General features: G+C 34.7%; 2 protein-coding genes across 2 annotated transcripts in view; one reads left to right on the top strand and one right to left on the bottom strand.

The window, feature by feature from the left end:
* Positions 1-13,965: 13,965 nt before the first annotated feature.
* Positions 13,966-15,063, top strand: PMCH (pro-melanin concentrating hormone). Its single transcript, XM_042889378.1, has 3 exons — positions 13,966-14,202; positions 14,551-14,752; positions 15,014-15,063. Exons 1-3 carry the CDS (start codon positions 13,966-13,968, stop codon positions 15,061-15,063), a joined length of 489 nt encoding a protein of 162 aa, XP_042745312.1.
* Positions 15,064-15,323: 260 nt separating this feature from the next.
* LOC122190233 (PARP1 binding protein) overlaps positions 15,324-20,049 on the bottom strand; it is a 45,306-nt gene continuing 40,580 nt past the window's right edge. Inside the window, exons 10-11 of the mRNA XM_042890070.1 lie at positions 16,399-16,549; positions 15,324-15,764 (exon numbers count right to left, since the gene is read on the bottom strand). Of these exons, the coding sequence (XP_042746004.1) occupies positions 15,430-15,764; positions 16,399-16,549 (486 nt within the window). The 3' untranslated portion in view covers positions 15,324-15,429. The remainder of the gene's footprint in view (positions 15,765-16,398; positions 16,550-20,049) is intronic.

Here is a 20,049-nt window from a genome sequence, read left to right on the forward strand (position 1 = left end):
TTAAAATAATATCTTTTCTACCCCAACCCCAACCCCCCCCCCCCCCCCCCCCCCCCCCACCTTGGTGAAAACTAAACGATATTGTCAATAACAAGCTGAACACAAATAATCAGATTACTGGCCATAGAGTAGAAGACGAGCATCATGAACAGTTTGTTAATCCCCTCTACACACACTTGTTTCTTGATCAGACAGGGTTAGACAAAAAAAATTCAGCTTCTATTCAGATGCACAAGTGTATTTCTCAGGGAATAATCCGCAAGAAGAAAGGTTACTTAAGTCTTGAGAAACACATGCAAGTTGCACAGCTCAAAAAGCCTTGCTTTCCATCAGTTCCTGGAACCAGTTAGATATAAAACTGAATGGTATGATGCACGTCAGAGAGAAGTACTTACTCCCCAGAATGCTGTTAAAGAATTATTTTTCTCCTCTTCTCACTCCCACCCCAATTCAGTGTAGGTTTATATCATAGTTTTCTCATGTAGAATAAAATTTAATGCCAACAATGAGAGCTGATACCATCATCTAGCAAATTTCACTGATTACACATGACTTCTCCTAACTAGAAATGAGAAAGAGTTGTTGTAATATTACCAGTATTCCAACTATAGTGTGCTACCTGCCCAGTTGTACCTGCCCAGCAGTCAGTGAACAGATGTAGTACATTAAAGCTCTGTAGGAACACTGAAGGAGATAGAACAGTGTAACTATAACACAAGGACAGCCTTGCAAAATGCAAGATTCCTCAGTTAATCACATCAAAATCTTTAGAGGTCCCTTCAAGCTCTAGGGGTCATCTAGTCCAAGACCCCTGCAATGAACAGAGACATGCAGAGATCAGGTTGTCCAGGGCCTGGTCAAGCCTCACCTTGAAAGTCTCCAGGGAGGGAACAACCACATTTCAGGGCAAACTCACCACCCTCACTGTTAAAATTAGAAATGAGGCTAAGTGCTATGATCATATCAATCCACTTTTTATTTTCTAGATGTGCAATTATTTACCAAGCCTCATTTGCAAACAGGGCTTTGTCACACCATCCATGAATAGTGTTCCTGCTACCAGTAGTCTCTCACTTTCAGAAGCACTTCACAAAAATATACTTTCACAGAACAGATTCATACCAATGTATTCTTATAACTGTATGTGTTTCACGGGAGAGTCACACTTTAACAATTGCTCTAGTTTAAAATGTGGTAACTGCACACCAGTGAAAACATCAGACAGGCTTTATTTCAATGCTTATATTATATGCCTGACTAAAAAGTTTCTCTTCTGAAAGTGATGAATGAAACCCATGAATAAGTTACATGAAATCTGGTTATGTTTTTTACCTCACCCAGATACCAAATTGCCATTATACATCAGGTAAACGAGGCTTAAAAGGATGAGGCTTCTAAGATTCTGCTCAAAGCTTGGTTGAAGTCTATCTAGTTCATAGAAGACTCAGGAAGGGCTGATCTTACCATTTTGTAACTGCCTAACAATCATACAAAAAAAAAAACAACCTGTGTATATCATACAGCCACATTGTATGACCATAGATCATGGTTTGTCTGATCTTCCCTGACACAGCTTAAGCCCTGTCACACAGAGCAGAGCTCAGCGCTGCCCTCCGCTCCCTGTGAGGAGCTGCAGCCATCGTCAGGCCTCCCCTCAGCTCCTCTGCTCTGCACTGAGCAAACCAGTGCCCTGAGCTGCTCTTCTCAGTTTAGTGTTATCTGCAAACATAATACCTTCAAGTCCTGCATACAAGTAATTTATGAAAACACTAAAAAGAACAGGCCTTAAAATGGAGTCCTACAGAACCTCACTAATAACTGGCCACCAGCCTGATATAACTCCATTTACTATAACTCTTTGAGCCCAGTGCCTCTACCAGTTATTCACCCATCACAATAAGGCTATGCCAAGCTTTTCCATAGAACATTTTGTATGTAAGAATACTGTGGGAAACAGCATCAAAGGCTTTGCAGAAAAGCAAAATGATTACAGTAAGTGGCTTCCCTACGTTAACTAATTGGAAAACCATGTCAAACATGCTTGATTTTAATATCCAGGCTGAACAAACATCTTAAGAAGAGACAATTTAAAAATCAAATGCACTAAAAAGAAGAGATTACAGGAAAACAAATGAAGTTTTCTGAAAGTGAAGAAGAGAGGTTTTTTCAACTGCAAGGATAGTGTTAGCATATCAAGAGTACATTTTAACTGCTTAAGTTTATATTACATGTTATAATTCCCTTCCTCCAGCGTTTAGGCACGGGATCAAGAAAGGACCAGAAACCATAAATGAACATAAAAATTCAGTAGTAATGAAAGTAATTGAACACACTTATACAAGAAAAAAACATATAAGCAGTCTTCTCCAAGCAATATATCATATGATAAGCTTAAAAGGGCAAAAATTACCTTTAGCTCACTTACCTTAGCATAACCTTTCCTCATCAGCGAGATCTATAAACATCTCTAGATTGCAAGCCAGTTTTAAGTCTATTGACTTGATGCTTTCCATCTTCGCCAGCTGGCTGTAGTGACCTTCTAGGCTTTTTCCTTGAAAGCCTCCAAGGACCTACTGTACAGTGTAGCATATATATCCCTTTGCTCTTCTACAAAGAAGAGTGCTTACAGTTAGTATTAATATTTACATCCATACCTGGATCTATTCTTCTTTTTTTTTTTTTTTTAATAAAAGTTCGTGGTTGTCTCCAAGATAGACTATCACCAGACACTTAAAAGCTATTTCATATAACAATATTTATCAGTGACTTTTGATTGTATTACCTGCCTTTTGTCACACTATTGCCAAGACTAACGTTCCTAGGATTTCTGGATTTCAACAAGCCACTTTTCATTTTTACTTTTATTAGTGTTATAAACAACTTGACAGAGAAATCTTTACATTTCTCCATGAGACTTTCCCCCCAAAATACCAAATACTCAGACATAAAGCTGAGTTTTATTCAGTCTAGTGCCAACATTTTCCTTTTTTTCTTTTTTCCAACTTGTAACATTTTAACATGGAAGATCAGACAAGATCACTGTCTGGCCAAGCTAGAAATATTCAGCCAGTACAAAGATCTCCATGAAACCCATTTCCTAGTCCCAAAATACTCTAACCTATCATTTGCGTGTATTCTTACATACTTTTTCATTAATAAAAAGCTTTTGCTAGTCAATAGATGTAGTATTTTGCATTTATAGTTTTTCTACTCTACCTATGAAGAGCTCCAGACTGATAGCAGCTAGAAATTCTGGCATTTTGGGGCAGGGGAGGGGGAAGTACCAGAAGAAATGCAGAAATTTGCAGTAACACTTTTTAATTCTTAAAAGAATCATACTGTACTAGGTGGTGTATCCACAGTATATTCAGCAACACCACTTAAAAATGCCATTTGGCTCATAGATGTAGTTTCCATGCAACAGAAATGCATTATGTTGCATATTTAGACGTACACTGGAGTAACAAAACATTTTCATTTGCAAGTCAAACCCAATATCTAATTTTTTGCAAAATAACTAATGAAATGCACTATCAATATGAAGTGTTTGGTGTGTATTTAAAACTATACTTCAAAATTACTTTTGATATAATAACAACCCATTTCCATTTTACGTTCAGTGTTAAAGTTCATTACCTGGTGTCCAAATTCTACTGCTTCCTAAAATAGGTGCAAGTCTAAGACCAATTACAACTTTACTTCAGAGATCTCCTTTGGTTGATATATAAGTATCTCTTCATAATTAAAATGAATTTTTCATTAAGCAGTACAGCTTTCATAGAAATATGCAACACTAATGACAATACCTAGCACAGCTTGACTTTTTCCAATTAAATTAAATATTTAAAGAATCACAATTAAGTGCATCATCAGAAGCAGGATTTTGCACAATCATCACGTGGCAAATACTGCAGGGACAGTCTTACTCAATATAATCCATGTCATATGTAACTATTTAGCTTTCACAGCCTTTTTAGTACACTGATGATAAACAATTTCCTTACCATTCTAGAAGCATTTGCCTGTTTATGAAAAGGAAATTCAACAACAGGAAAAAATCCAGATGACTGCAATTGATACATTTTTCTAACATCAAAACACTGTTGAGTTTTAACATTATCTATGACTTCATCTACAAAAGTATTCAAGAGATTATGTAATCAGAAACAACGTGGCAAAAAGAGAGCCAAAGAGAGGACAAATCACCAATGTTTTTAAGCACTAGTTTACTATAAAGATATGTAAGGAGGCAACCAGACTTCTATCCTAAGTACATTTGTATCTTACCATACAGTTCTTCATGCATTAAACTATGCTTCTTGTAGCATAAACAGAGTTTGGAGCCAGCGTTACATATTACACATCAATCAGAAATTCAGTCAGATTCAGAAGTCATACACTTCTTACCAAACTGAGAAGTGGGGAACTATACCACATGAGTTGACTTCCCTACGTTTCCTCTTGCTTCTGTTTTTCTCTCTTAGTTTAATGATTCTGTAGAACGTATGGAATGTGCACTTGTTGTTCATACATCAGACATAAGAAAAATCACTCCTTATAACATACATATTACACAACTCCAATAAGCATAAATTTCCATGTTTATACACCTAGTAATACATCCCCTGCAACTCTTTATAACCTCATAAAGTAAAACACACCCATGTAGTTCCATTTCAGAATTAAGTACCACAATAAATATGTATGAAGTAGGCAACATCAATAGCAATGCTTAGAAAACTTGTTAACCATTTGTAGTTGTTCTTGCAAAACAGAACAAAAACAGTGATAATGCACAAATATTTTTGACTTACAAGACAGAAAGAACAAGCTCATCACTCCAGGTTAAGAATACTTACACTACGTTAAATTCAGACTTTTATTTATTAAGCTAATAAACACGACAATAAATTCATTAAAAAACAAAAAAAAAAAAAAAAAAAAACAAACAAAAAAATCCAGCTTGCTACTGTTGGCCCATGGAAGCAATGAGATTGCTTCTCATAAGCTCTTTGTACTACCAGACAAAGCATTATCAGGAATATCAATAACCACATACTGGGGGGGAAAGAAAAAAAAAAACAAAAAAAAACCCACCCAAATGGCAATAGGGTCACTAACTATAGAATACTCCTCCTCCAGAAACAACCTTCATCCAGGAGACATTCTTTCTTTAGAGGTTAGCCCTTAAATTAGCCCAGGGAGAGGTGGACCTTCTGGTTAGGCAGGAAACACAGGTTAATTGCTTGTGCTTAAACCTGTGCTTTCTGGGCCAGCCACCCCCTTCACCAGGTGCTCAGTTATCAGTTCAGGCTGTGACACAACAGTTCTCATACATTGCTGCTACTTAAAGGTGACACTATTAAAATTGTTTTTACTCATTTTTATATCCTGGAGAAAGTATTTTTGCTGAATGTTCCTGATTTTTTGTTAGCCAAACCAATAATTCAGATAGACAATTCAAGTTAATTATACATCTGCTGGAGTTGGAGAAATGAATTAATGCTTAAGAAGATGTAAATTTAGCAACCATAAGGTTACACTGAGATGTAAAAATGAATTGGGAATTACAAATCACAAAATGGTTGAGTTTGGACGGGACCTCAGGCAGTCTTTTAGTCCACCCCTCATCAAAGCAGGATCAGCTACAGCCCATTGCTCAGAGTTTTGTCCTTTCAGACATGTATACCTTCAAGATCGGAGATTCCACCATCTCTTTGTCCAAGCTATTCCAACACTTAGTTACCACCCTTACATTATTTTTTCATCTTATGTTTAAGTGCAATTTCTAGTGTACCACCCTGTGCCCCTTGACTCCTTTCAATTCACTGGATGCTAATGAAAAGAGTGTAATTTTGCCTTATTTACTACCTACTATTTCAAAATCATTGCAGCCAAGATCACCTCAACCTTCAGATGCAGTTCTTCATTAACAGCACTATGTCCACCACAGCGCTTCCCCTCCTCAGCTCCTCGGTCACCTATCAAGAAGTTATAGCCAGTGCACTCCAAATATCTCCTGGACAGATAATGCCATGCTGTATTGGCCATCCAGTTGGTAGAAATTTATGGATTTTGCAATCTAATTCTACCTTAAAATCTGACTGTTCCTTGCCAGGAATTGCCTTTTCTCTTTCTTTCAAATTAAGGTTTGTAATTACAGGCAGCATCTCTGAATGGACAGGTAGTAAAATCAATTCTTGCTCATGACTGTGTATTTTTTATATCTTAGAAACTGCAAATCAGCTTCCAGTTGAACTAAATCCTATTTTAGCAGTTCAGAAAAATATTGAATGGCTAGAATTTTACTAAAAGGTAGCTTGTGAACATGAAGACTGTTAAATAATTTGTGATTTTTAATTGTAACAATTTCTACCAGAATTGCTGTGCATATATGGAGTCAAAATAATTTCCAGTTTATCTACTTTATTATCAAATATGTATGGCAGCTTATTCAAAATAAGAAGTGTTACATTCTATGCAATGATAACAATACTATATTAATTTAAAAAACATTCAGGAAGATTGTCTCCAAATTAAAAGGTTCAGTCGTGTGTAGATGAACAGGAAAACTTTTAAAAAATTATTGACACATGACAAATGCGTAACCTACCATAGGGAACCCACTTTAGCAAGAGGTTGGACTTGATCTCCAGAGGTCCCTTCCAACCATATAGTTCTGTGATTCCGTGTAATTATGTAATAGAATAAAGCACATCAAAGACATATATCCAAGAAAAGAAACACATTACTTTAGAAGCTGTATTTACACATAAATCCTCAAATTTAATGGTTTTCCCTTCTCTTCTAACATTACTAACTGAATAGCAGAACTTTTGGTCTACTTGCCTTTATCAGGCAGCTGCTGAACTTATTAATGGCATCACTGTTAGTATTCACAGTAATTTTGATAAGGCTAGAGAAAGGACTCTTCCTTTATGCACAAAAAGCAAGATATGGAGAAAACACTCAATCACATTACTGACAAAAGTCAGTAATTTAGGCTGAGTATTCAGTTTCAGGCCTTTCTCACCAGGTCAACTTTATATAAAGTAATGCTTCCTATTTATTTCCATGGAAACTACAACACGTACAAAGGATGATTTAACACTATTTGATAGAGCAAATTCTCAGCTACAAGACACTGCTTTGCAACACAGACACCACCATTAGCTGTGCATTTTTGCCAGAGATGAACAAGAGCATTATTTGTATTATAAACATTCCATGTTTATAATAATATGTATCACTGTCCGGAATGTGGCTTGGCTTTCATGTTGCCGTCACCATTGCTGAAACGCATTACTGATAACCTCACTGTGTTCACATCCTCTGTTTGGTCTCCATAAATGGTCAGCAAGCATCAATGAATGTCACTGGGTGCCTTTTTAGTACGGAGGAATTCGATTCCACACCCTCTCTTCATACACACTTCCACATCACATGTGATTTTATCAGAAAGCCCTACTACTGCCATCTGTCACATAGCAACAACATGTAATGAAATATTTCGGAGAAGGTTTAACTCTACTGCCTTATCACTAACATCCACTTCTGATGTTGCAATCCAACACCATAAAATGGGAGGCATTACTTTTGGAGCACCCTTTGTATATTTCTTATATATATGATTTTATATTTGTTATAATAGAAAGGTTGCTTTGAAGGGTAAGCTGATTTAAAGTGCAATGCAGTAAACAAATGATTCAACCGGCTGCATAAAGCACAACCAACCACTGAGTTCAGATCCCAAATGGAAGAACACTTACAAATCATTATAAATCCAGTAAGAATCACTGTACAGGTGAAGCAACACCAAGACTTCCAGCTGAAGCTGTAATCTATGCCAGTTCTATTCTTTGTGCCTCATGTATAGTATAAAGAGCATGGAACCCTTGCTCACTTCAGTGTCACTTACAATTCAGTGTCCATGGCAGGCAGTGCCACCAAAAAAATAAAACAGAGTATGTTGTAGGGTGCACACTGATAACATCTCAGAAAATCAAATGTAACATCAGTAAGTTATTATTTGAATGCGAAACAATGCAGATTTAACTATGAATGGCTGACTGCATCTCCCAAAATAGTGAAACAGAGTAGTTTCAGCTGCAAACCATACTTTTATCCAAAATTTGGGATCAAGTTGAAATAGTAATGTTTTGCAAAGGTAATTGCAACAGTACATTTCCCTAAGACAGCTGATGTTGCTTGCCTTTGGGCAAAATGACCCTTAGAGTTCAAACAAACAACAAGATGTAGTAGGATAATCACATTTATTTCTTGCAGGAAAATTAACCAAGTCTTATATAACTCCAGCTGAGGAAAATCTTCCACAGTTCTTTATCAATATTTTTATATTTCAATGACAACAATTCCAAATTTCATGAAAAAAACCTTGATTAAAACAGCAGTAGTTCATAACTAAAAGAATATAATTTAAAAGTAGGTTGCTTTCACTTTTGTTTAATTAAAGTTTTGTTCAATTCCTTATCTTGTGACAGGGATCTTTGTAGACCTTGATGCTCACCTATTCCATTAATGGAATGATGCTGCACTTAACAATCAAGCACTACTGTTTATAGACTTGTTCAAAGCTTGCTGATAGCACTGGATAACATCAATCCAGTCCCCTGTATTGTCAATAATAAGGAAGCAGATATCTGCCAGAGTAATTTGGCTGACTCCAAAAGGCCTACATTTATGGGAATTACAAGGCATGCTGGCATGGAGGCACCTAATATGTCCAGAAACTTATGTGATTTATCCTGGACTGATTCCACTGGAATCTCCAGTGTGTCTGCCATTCTGCGCAGTAACTCTTGGAAACTTTTATTTGGCTCTACTTTTGAGTATCAGTGTTAGTACTCATCTGCAGACAAAGGTAATAAGGTGTAGAAACTGTGACTGAGAGACTGTGAGACATGCTTCAATCAATGATCATAATTGGGATGAAAAGGGTCTGACTGTAATTGAGATAACAGAAACTGGTACGATTTGATTCAGTCTGGACCAATTCCTAGATCATAATGTGAATCATAGATCTTGAATAGTAGTTATTACCAATGGAATAATAACCTACTGCAGTAATGAGGACGTTACAACTATTGTAAGGTTCTGGTTACAATAAACCTAGTAGCACATGAATGGATAAGGAATAAACATTTCAATCATTAGCATACAGGACTGGAACAGAAAACAGCAGACAGAATACCAAGTGGGACATTTGCAGGTTTTGAATTTCACTTCACAATAACAACACAAAAAGATATCTGATTCCTAATATCAGGACCCATCAGGAGACTCCCAAAAGCATGCCTTAAGTATATGACTCAGCCGAACACATGAAAATTTTGAGTGCATTTCCCTGATCTTTTTAGGCATCACAACTTCTTGTAAACACCTCTGACCTTTGTCAGGAATTACAAAATAGCACATCTCAAGAATGTACCTCGCATCCAAAGCACTGTAAAAATACTTTGTGGACTTGTAATATTATTGCTTCACAAGCACCAAGATTCTTAAAACCTCTGCTGTTAGAAAAAAAGTATTATTTGAAAAAACATTCAGACAAAAATGCAATTCTCTTTTAAAGGGGAAATAAATTAATAAACTTACAAAAAATATTTTATCAATAATTGTCACAATTGATAAAATTTTCAGGTAAGAAACAGCCAAGTGTTTGGATTTTTATTTTTATTTTTGAAAGAAGTGCTGATTTACTATATGCCTGGTCTGTGAAAAGGGATTGTAGCTGAACTGGGCTCACTCATTGCACCCACGTGAGCAGTATGTCATCTCTCATCATGCAAACGGACTCAGAGGATTCAGCTCTCTGAAAGCATTTGTACTCACATGCATGGAACGTAAATATGCCTTTAGTAGAATTTATGGATAAGTAAAAAACCTGTGATGATATCATAATAAAATTTTTTTACATTAACTGGATTGCTTTCATACAAAGTTGGAAATAGAGGAACTGCTGCTGCTCTCAAATCCAAGCTATGGTCAGTCCTAGGATCACTGTATATCAGCAGTACTCACTACCCTTTGCAGGACTTGATCCACTAATGGTGGATCAGCATTTTCATGAGGAAAAACTTCTAAAGAAATTCTCCTGCACCAGTGATAGTCATACAAAACAAACGACTCACCTCAGCACTGTCAATACTCCATCAATGGCGGAGTAGAAATTGCAGGAATTCTAGCAGACTTAAATAGGATTGCCAGCCTCGTGGCATCTCCAAGACGCCATGTATTCAAAGGTAGTTCAGAATCTCAGTTGCATTTCCTTTTTTCTGTGTTTTTCCTTAGCTAAAATCTATTTACTTCTCTGTAAAGAAAAGGGGCCCTGGTCTTCTTTTGACTTTTTATTATGCTTATAAGGAAGCTCCTTCTTTTGGTTGCTCATCCACAATAACTTTGTGCACCAGGGACTTCTATCAGAAATATGGATACTTACCATCAAAAAAGACCACTTCAAACATTTTAACAAAATAAGAATGTACATGGACATATAAATGAGTTTGCTTTATGAGGTACAGTTGGCCAAAGAGAAACCAAATAATTGAAAAGACATGCAAAAAGCCTGTGACCTTTTGAAAACGATAAAAAGCAGATTTGTTTTTATTTTTATTTCCATGTGTACTTTGTGCTAAAGATTTAAGTAAATTATGTAAGAAGTAATTGAACTCTAGATGCTTCTGATTATAATGAAAGACATATTGGTCATTGTGTCTTTTCTTCCAAATCTCAGAATGTGGAAACCACTACTACGCACCCACACTCTTGTCCTTGTGTACCTCAAAACAAATTTTAACTGGAAATAATATTCATTCTCGTAGTAAAGTCTTGTCAGAAAACATAAAAATATACATACAGCATTGACTCCTAATGGCACACCTGCTAAGTCCAGCAGAATGACTTTGAAAAGACGAAGTTTGGTCATTAGACTCACTGAGGCACAATTTAGGGGTTAAAATTGAAGTTATTTGCTATCATCAAATAAAATCATAGAATCATAGAATGGTTTAGAATGGTTTGGGTTGGAAGGGACCTTTAAATCATGTAGTTCCAATCCCTCTGTTATTGGCAGGGACACCTCCCTCTTGATAGGGTTGTCAAAGCCCCATCCAGCCTGGCCATGAATGCTTCCAGGGAGGGGCCATCCACTGCCAATCTGGGCAACCTGTTCCAGTGTCTCACCACCTGCACAGTAAAGAATTTCTTTCCGATATCTAGTCTAATAAATAAATAATAATAATAATAATTGTAAAATTTTTAAAAAAGAAGAATCACAAATCTGAAGAATTTTGTATGACGTATCAGCTTAAACTTTAATCATGGAGAGGCTGTATTTTACATCGCTTTACTAAGATTGACAGTTAAAAAACCCAAATACATATCTTCTTGCTAAGGTAAAGATAACAGGATCAAATAGACTATAGCCAACATTCAGAAGATCAGAGCAACTGGGATTAGTTATGGGGAAAAAGCACCACAGAAAGCAGTCCTTTCTGCTGAAAGAAATACTGAATGAAGTAAGCGCATATACAAAAACATGCTGATGAGCAACAGTTCGTATCGATTTGTCAACAAGCTGTCAACAACTCTGACATGCATATATCTTGTGAACATAGAAATGTAGGAAATACAATTCTTGACTTCAGTAATGTGTTCATGCTGTTTCTTACAATATGGACCTAAAATAGCTAGTAAGTAATGGTTCATATGATCATTAGCAGAAACTTTGTGCATAGATATATCACTGCCAAAACAGGTATTTAATTAAAAATGTCACAGATTCCAAGTTGGTTTTGGTTTTTTTTAATTGTGTTTTGTTTTATTTTGGTTTATTTTATGGGCTTGTCTGGTTTCAAATCTAACATATTTAGTTACTTATCATAAGAAAATTATTATATTACTCACAACTACCCAAATGTTATAATTGCCTTCATTGGTCACATGCATATAAATACATGTTTTGTCTTTATTTTGTTTTTTGTGGTTTCTTTCTTCTCCACTTCTGGAGGATCACACAAATGAACAAGTGCATTATGAAAGGTTTATGCTTTTAAACTCTCAGTTAAGATGACAGACATCTTCTAAATGCACTCCAAAAGGGCTGCAAAACAACTAAATTTTTATTTTTTATTTTTCTGGTCTAAAATAAACATTACAAAGTCCAAATTAAAATAGAAAGCCACCTTTTAAACCAAAAGTAGTATCTTACTGGGCAAATCAACACTGACCTCTTATTTTTTTGCTATTCTAAAATTCAGTAAAATTATTTTTCAAGATTGTTTAAATACTATCTTGCATTATGAAGCTTTTCAGTTCTGATACTGGTTTAAAAAAAAGAGATTTGACTTCATACCTGTTTTATTTACTGCTCAATATTTAATAGTATTTAATATTTAATACTAAGTATTAGGCTCAAAAGCTCACACATGACAATTATTCACATATGAGCATGGGACAAATTCCTGATGACACTTCATACACAAATCTTGCAAAAATGTGCTAGGTTACATGCTAGGTTAGTCTTCAGACCTTAAGTGTTCAGTTAATTATCTTTGTATAAAAAGGTGATATTGCTTAATTCACTTTTTTTTTTTTTTTTTTTTTTTTTTTAAATCTATTCACATAGTTCCTTCTATTCCATACTCCCTTATTGCTTCTTTTACTTGTAACAGTGGAAAAAAGTTTCATGCAGACTTTGGTTTTAACCCATTAACAGGTAGGATTACTTAAGGGTAATCACAAAAAGCTAAAATTTGGACAGAACTTCTGGAAGTCACTTACCCCACCCCCTTGCTCAAGTTACAGAAGGCTGCCTTGGGTCTCATCCAGGCAGCAGCCACTATCCCAGCCACAAATTTACCAAGTGCGCTTCACCCATCATCCAGATCATTAATGAAAATGTTAAACAGGACTGCACCCACTATTGATCCTCAGGGTACCCCCGTCACTACCAGCCTTCTACTGGGAGATTTTGTACCATTCCCTAATCCTAACCTTCTCATTTTCTTGATCAATTTCCTATTAGTTTGTTTTACTTAGGATGATATTTGGTTCTATGCCCTACCATAAAGGTTAAAATAAGCATGAATTTATGGGATGGCACACAGTCATTGAATAGATCTTTTCTGTCATTGACATTAAGAGATTACCTAAATCCACATTTGCTTTCTAGATGAAGCAAAAAATATTATACACAAATTCCTGCCTTTTTTTCCACAGAATAGTAGACAGACCTCAAATATATGTATTTTTTAATTTAAAAATGAAATTTCACTTTCTTTCTACTTTCCTAGCAAGCGTATCTGATTATTTTCTATTTGTTTGGGAAATGTTCATTTTCAACAAGAAAATGCAGAAAATCACTTAAGTATTAAAAAATATTTCTTACCTGAGTTCTTTGACTGATTAAAGATAACAGACAAATTAGTTACTTCAACCTGAACACAGTAGCAGCCTAAGATATTGTTAAATTCCAAGTTTTTCAACTCTTTGGTAAGTCACTTTTGATTAAAGACTATGATAAGTCACACCTTCACAAAGTCCTGCTTACTTATGTAAATTAGCTCCTTTTCTCAAGTTGCCTTAAATGAAAGTGAAGCTTATTAAACACCACAAATGGACATCACTGTTTTGTCTGAGCTTTGCGATGATGATGCTCCAAAGGAGCTATCTTGCTGTTCTAAAAAGATTGAAAGAAAAAAATTATCCATGCTAAAGAAATGTTTAAGTAGTTCTAAACAATAGATGGGATTAGAAGGCTTATACAAAGCCTTATCCTTAATGTGACTCATTTAAAAGACTGAACTCATCACTCACTGAAGGAGTTTCCATTCAGTCTGTAAAATATATAAAGACGGGCACAGATGGAGAACATGTTAATTTACACCTGAAAAGCTTAAAGTTTGAAAACTGCTTACCTTATATGAAAGCATTAAGTAATTAAGAATGTATATCTCATCATATATGTTAATACTCTCTCTTTTTTCTCAAGGTTTTCTAATCTCAGTTTCAAAATCTCTGCAAAAAGCAGATGAAGATATGTTGCTAACTGCAATCAATCTAGGAAGAACCCTTCGAAATGGAGATAGAACTGAAAAGAGAGGAGCAGTGCCTTTGCTGAAACGTTATAAGATTGAGGAAAGCTTCTTGGATGAAGACGATGACAGAAGATTAAAGTTTTTTGTGAGTTTTCAGTTTTGCATTTTTTTAATTGCCTAAGTATTGAATTGAAATTCTTTTCATAGCCCTTTAGAAGACAAGTAATTTGAAGTAATGATTTGTTGGGTACAGGAAAAAAATCAGTTTAGGATTGAATGAAATCCTTTCTACCATAATTTCTTCTTTTGAATTTTCTAATTTCCAGTTTTTAAATGTTTAATCTGGGCAGTTAAATTAAAAAATAAAAAAATAATTTAAATAGAAACAAAAGTTTGGGGGGAAGAGCCTATGTTTCAGCATGTCTCTTGGTTTTTTTTGTTTTTTTTTTTTTCTAAAGGTAAACTGATAGTCCTGTTTTTCTTCTTAAAACAGGACACTGATTCCAGACATGATTTCTTAAATCATGGTGTACCTATCAGTGCAGGCAGAAAGCAACTACCTTATCTTGCACTGAAGGGAGCCATTGCTTTTCCAGCTGACACTGAAATTCAGAATATTGAATCAATACAGGAAAGAGAGACAGTGGAAGAAGAAAATTCAGCTAAATTCCCCATAGGAAGGAGAGATTTTGACAGTAAGTACATTTTATTTTTTTCTCTCTTCTTTTTTTTTTAGATTAATTCTGGTAAGGTATACTTCAGTGTCTCTGAAACCATTTCTTAAAAGCACAGTTAGAAACTCCATTTAATATCTGGGATTTGTTAGTGCTATTTAAATCCTGCATTTCCAACTTGCCTCTACTGTAAATAGTCTGGGGAATGGGGTGTAGGCATTTGTAGGCCATACAGAATTCTAGTTCTTTGCTATTTTAAACTTTCGCTTTATATTCCTGTAGTGCTCAGATGCATGCTGGGAAGAGTCTATCGACCTTGTTGGCAAGTCTGAAAACTACTGAATCACAGCACCTTCTTTGAAAAAGATTAAATATTTTATTGTGAGTTTAACATGATTGGAAGATATTTGTGTCTTAGTATTCCTACACATATGCATCTAACATTATTTTCATTATATTGCAATGTTGAGAGAAGCATAATTCATTACCAAAACAGAGCATAGTTGTCAATACTGATGTATTCTTAACAAAAATAAAAGATACCTGCATAATCAGACTTGTAAGCATTTGTCTAATTATACACACAAGCTATTTTCATTGATTTGAGTATGAAGAAAAGCAAATCATGAATTTCACCTTTTTCTTACAAAATCTCACTTCTGAAGTGTTCAATAGACAATGCAGGTAAAAATAAAAAGTTACACTTTAAAAAATTGAGTTAATTTTGCCTGACCAACAATCAATTTATTCTTGCTTGCAGTTCTGTTGTTCTTTCTTTTTCCATCAATTTTGCTGTCCAATTCCTTCTGAGGGTTGTTTGAAGTCTTACGTTTCTTAGCATTTTTTGGCAAAGATATTTCACTTTCCTCATCATAGATAACTTTGTCATTATTCAAATCCATCTGTTCATTCTTGGAGTTCTTTTTCCTTGGCTGACAACTCAATTTCCCCATTTCTCTATAATTTTTATTCTGATGAACATTTTCAGAAATAGTTCCAAGCACTGGTATGTCAAGACATGAATTCATACCTTCTGTCATGCAAGAATATCAAAAACATATGTGAAGAAAAGAAGTTACCTGGGTTTATTCATCTGTTTTCTATCAGGACTATCATGTGATTTTTTTTATCAAAACAATTGCTTTATAAAGCAGAACAAAACTATTCTGGTCATTGCACTTGCATTTGCTACATATTAAGTATGCTGATATTTCAAAATTACTTTGCTCAAAAATAAGCTAAGGAAACTAAATTAGGGAAATTAATTTAAAGCTTTGAGATATTAGAAAATATGCATAAAGGATTTAGAATATATATATATGATATAGCTTATGGAGGAATAACCCAAACAATTATTTTCTTAAAGATATAAATTTCAGTTAGCTTGCGTATGTCAAATAAGAAGTAATATTACATAAAAAGTATCACTATTTTTTTTACCTTAAGATAGCATCAATACATGTGTTTCAAACAAATTTGAATTTTTAAGATATTAGCATTAAAATTTCAATGCAAAGGCATTTAGCTGGTCACAGTATATACAAAGCAATGAGACATCTATTTTTTTCTTGAAAACTTATTTATACATGAATTTTACCAAAGCTTTCTTTGATAATAGTTGAACACTTAGATATCACATTCACATATTCAATTCCACAACGGCTTACCTGTGAAATATTTACCTTGCAAATGTTGCTTTGGTGCAGGATTTATGCAGGCTGGCATTTGTCTACTGCTGAGGAAGTGCTGATCCCTTACTTTACTCAGCTCATTTTTGTATGTACATGCAAACTGAGATTTGATTGAAGATTGCTCCATCTACCAATAATAATTTGTGTTAGCTTTACTTACAGAAGTAAAATACAACACCTGCAGGACTAGTAAAATACTAAATTTCCACTCTGTTGTCTCAGAAGTTTTACTAAAAAATGAGGATACTCACATAAAAAAAGAATTTATATGAAGTATTCAAAATATACAAAAGTATACAAAATATATAAGTTTTCAAGAATACTTACAGCAATAATAGTGAAACACTGCAAAAGTAATATAAATTAGCCTTCAACATATTTATGTCTAAAACTTCTATATAAAATATTGTTTCAGATCTCTCTGTGTTAACCTTCAGATTTTGCAATTAATCTCTAAAATACAGGTGTACTGAACACTGATGTCAAGTGCCAGATTTGTCAAAACATGCATAGCCTACATTGCCAAAAAGCTACAATGGCGAAGAACATTACTGTATCTGGTTCTCTATGTTCATCGCCCTTTCCTAGCTTTGAAAGGATATAATCTAGTCTTATAGCCCAGGCAAATCAAAATATGTTGTTCAACTACAAAAATTGTGTGAAAATTTTAATATAGTCAATATAATTATATTTACTGGAGTTGGTGATTCCAGGTCAATCTTCCTCAGTTTATACTTAGGCTACAGTTTCTCTGACTATCACTTACTCTAATTCCAGGGCCAAACTTCATGCTTGCTGGCCAATTCATCAGAAATGTTATAGAGTCTGCAAGACAATTTGTGCCCTTGCTTCCTTTTGAAAGTCTATTAAATTATTTAAAATACCTTGAAAGTTATAGCAGGGATTAGGATTTCTAGCTAATAAATCTGTTAAAATATCACAGGTGAATTCTAATAAATACGAGCTGAATGAGAAATGCTGCACAAACATCAGCAAAAAGAAAATACAGTAAACATTGTCACAAAATAAATACTGGTTTTATTTTTTTCAGTTGGTTTTGTTGAGTAGGAGGTTTGCAGGCACTTTTAGGATTTAAAAGTTTGCATTATACTTTCCTTCTATGCACAAGCATGTTTAAATACTCTATTTCCAAGATTTCACTTCTATAGATCATTTTGTTCCAATTCAAACTTTCATATTCAAACAGAATAACAGAAAATAATACATGGCTGGAAACCTCATTTCACAAGGGTCGCAAAATTCAGTCACAGTTTATACCACTTCCATCACACACTGCTTTCATCCACGTAAAGTAATAGGCTCTAGCTTTTAGAGGTAGCCTAGTATCTGCATGATATTGCAGTTGATCAGGTGAATATATTTGCTATCTTTTATTTACATAAACATGGGTAATTCTTACTTAATGTGCCCATATCCGTACAGTCTCACTGAAAGATTCCTTATAGTCTTCTCCATGTGCTACAGGGGAATTTCTGCTCCAGCATCCAGAGCACCTCATACCTCTCTTCACTGACTTTGGTGTTTGCAGAGATGTTTCTCTCACTTTTCTCATTCACTTCTTACAGCTACCATGCTTACCCTTTCTTAAATATGTTACCACAGAACTATCACCAGCATCACTGATGAAGTCAGCGTTGGCCAGTGTTGGTTTTTTTTGTAACTGACTCTGCCCAGCATGCAGGCAGCTCCTGATCTCTTCTCATAGAGGTTACCTGTAGCTCAGCTGCTACACAAAGCTTGCCATACAAACCCAGCAGAGAAGGATGAAACTATACCCAAAGACTCAGAATAAGTATTTGAAACTGCACAAAACACATGACTAATCTTTTTTAACTAAATGTAACATCCTATTTATATAATGTTCAGAACATACATGGCTTAATTTTTTTTAGTTTAGTATTACTGTATTCTTCCTGGTTTTGCTGTTTCTCCAATGCTTCATCATAATCCTTTAAAATTTACTCGATCCTCAACTTTTTATTAAATGATACACATTATGCAGCAATAACCTGCACACAAAATGCTATCACATTCGTATTGCAAGAGGCAAATAAGATGCATTTTGTACTGAGCTAATGAAGATGTAATAAATACAGAACCAAAAAAGCCCATCAAGCAGTCAAGAAAGCTTGATAGTTAACATTCTATAAACAATGAATTATTTTTTGGACTTCAGGGTTGTTGTTTTTTTTAACGACACCCACAAGACATTTAATGAATTTAATTTTCAGGGATTAGAATATGTGGAAACAAAGGACCAAATACTGAAAAAAATTCACAAACTCATCTGTCTGTATTTCAACTGCACTGAAGCATAAAATATGCCTCAAAATTTTGCGCCACATCACATGCTACTCAGCCATTTACAAGCAAATAAAGTACATAACACTCTACCAAATAGAACTGTTTCAGTTGATCCTAGTACTAAGCTAAACAGTATATATGAATCAAGACTGCAAAACTAGACTTGTTAAAGCAAACCTCCCAGTTGGTGTAGGAATATAAACCTATAAACCTGCTAGTACAACAACTGTACTACACTGAGTTAGCAACAAGATAATTTTAATAGCCCGAAGGCGGAACAAAACAGTGTGAGTCTACAGCTGAATCAAAAAGAAAAGGTCTTCCAGAATGTTCCTTCAAAAAAAAAAAAAAAAAAAGACTAACTTCAAATTTGATTGAGTAACACATAATAAATGCTTTCAACAACTTGGAAAACTCTTAGAAATGAGCGGTTTTGTACATTAAATTCCCCAAACTCTACTGCTTTGAGGGAATCCACATCACCAATCCAATAACCAACCACTCTGTGAAAGTGAAAAGATGTTGGGAATTCAACTTCCTAAGCAAGTAGCTGCACATAAGTAGGGTGAAATGAACTATGGCTTGCTGTCCCTGTTCCTCTTCACAAGCAAGATGGATATTTCTGTTACACCTATACATAGAAAGAAATTCTAATGAATTCCAGATATAGGGTTTTACTGTTACTATTGTTTAGCTGGAAGAAACTACAACAGCATATAAGATATCCTGTGTTTAGCACATGTAGGTCAGATAGTAGTCCTAACAAACAGAATATGTAGAATATTCTCCCACCTTAACTTCTGAACCTAAAGATTTTCAGTTCATTGAGATGCCAATATAAAATATTCACAGTTATGCAAAAAATTAATGGTGCGTGGTCTATTTCTTTCTAAAAGTTAGTTGATAATCTATTCCAGACCTCCTTCACCATCTGCATACAGTCAGTACTGCCAATACTTAGTCAGTAAGAATGTTAAGATTTGGGTTTTATATGCTGGAATAGCTTAATAGAATTTGAAAACCTACATCAGTAACAACAAACACATGTTTTTATTTTCCAGCCAAACAATTAGAATACTATTTGGAAGAGGAAGAGAGAGATAAAAAGTAGACAAAAATGTATTCTCTGCATCTTTACTTGTTTTCTTTCAGAAAACATAGTAAAGGTAAGTTGAAAGAAAGAAAGGAAGTGTTAAAGGAAGAGAAAGAAAATATTAAAAAAAAAAACAGTAAACACAATCATCAAAATAAGGCATCATATTATTCAACCACAAAAAAACCATCTTGACTAGTAGCTCAGAT

The sequence above is a fragment of the Lagopus leucura genome, unplaced genomic scaffold, assembly GCF_019238085.1.
Source record: "Lagopus leucura isolate 7727_CA_CO unplaced genomic scaffold, USGS_WTPT01 Super-Scaffold_100159, whole genome shotgun sequence".
Taxonomy (NCBI): Eukaryota; Metazoa; Chordata; class Aves; order Galliformes; family Phasianidae; genus Lagopus; species Lagopus leucura.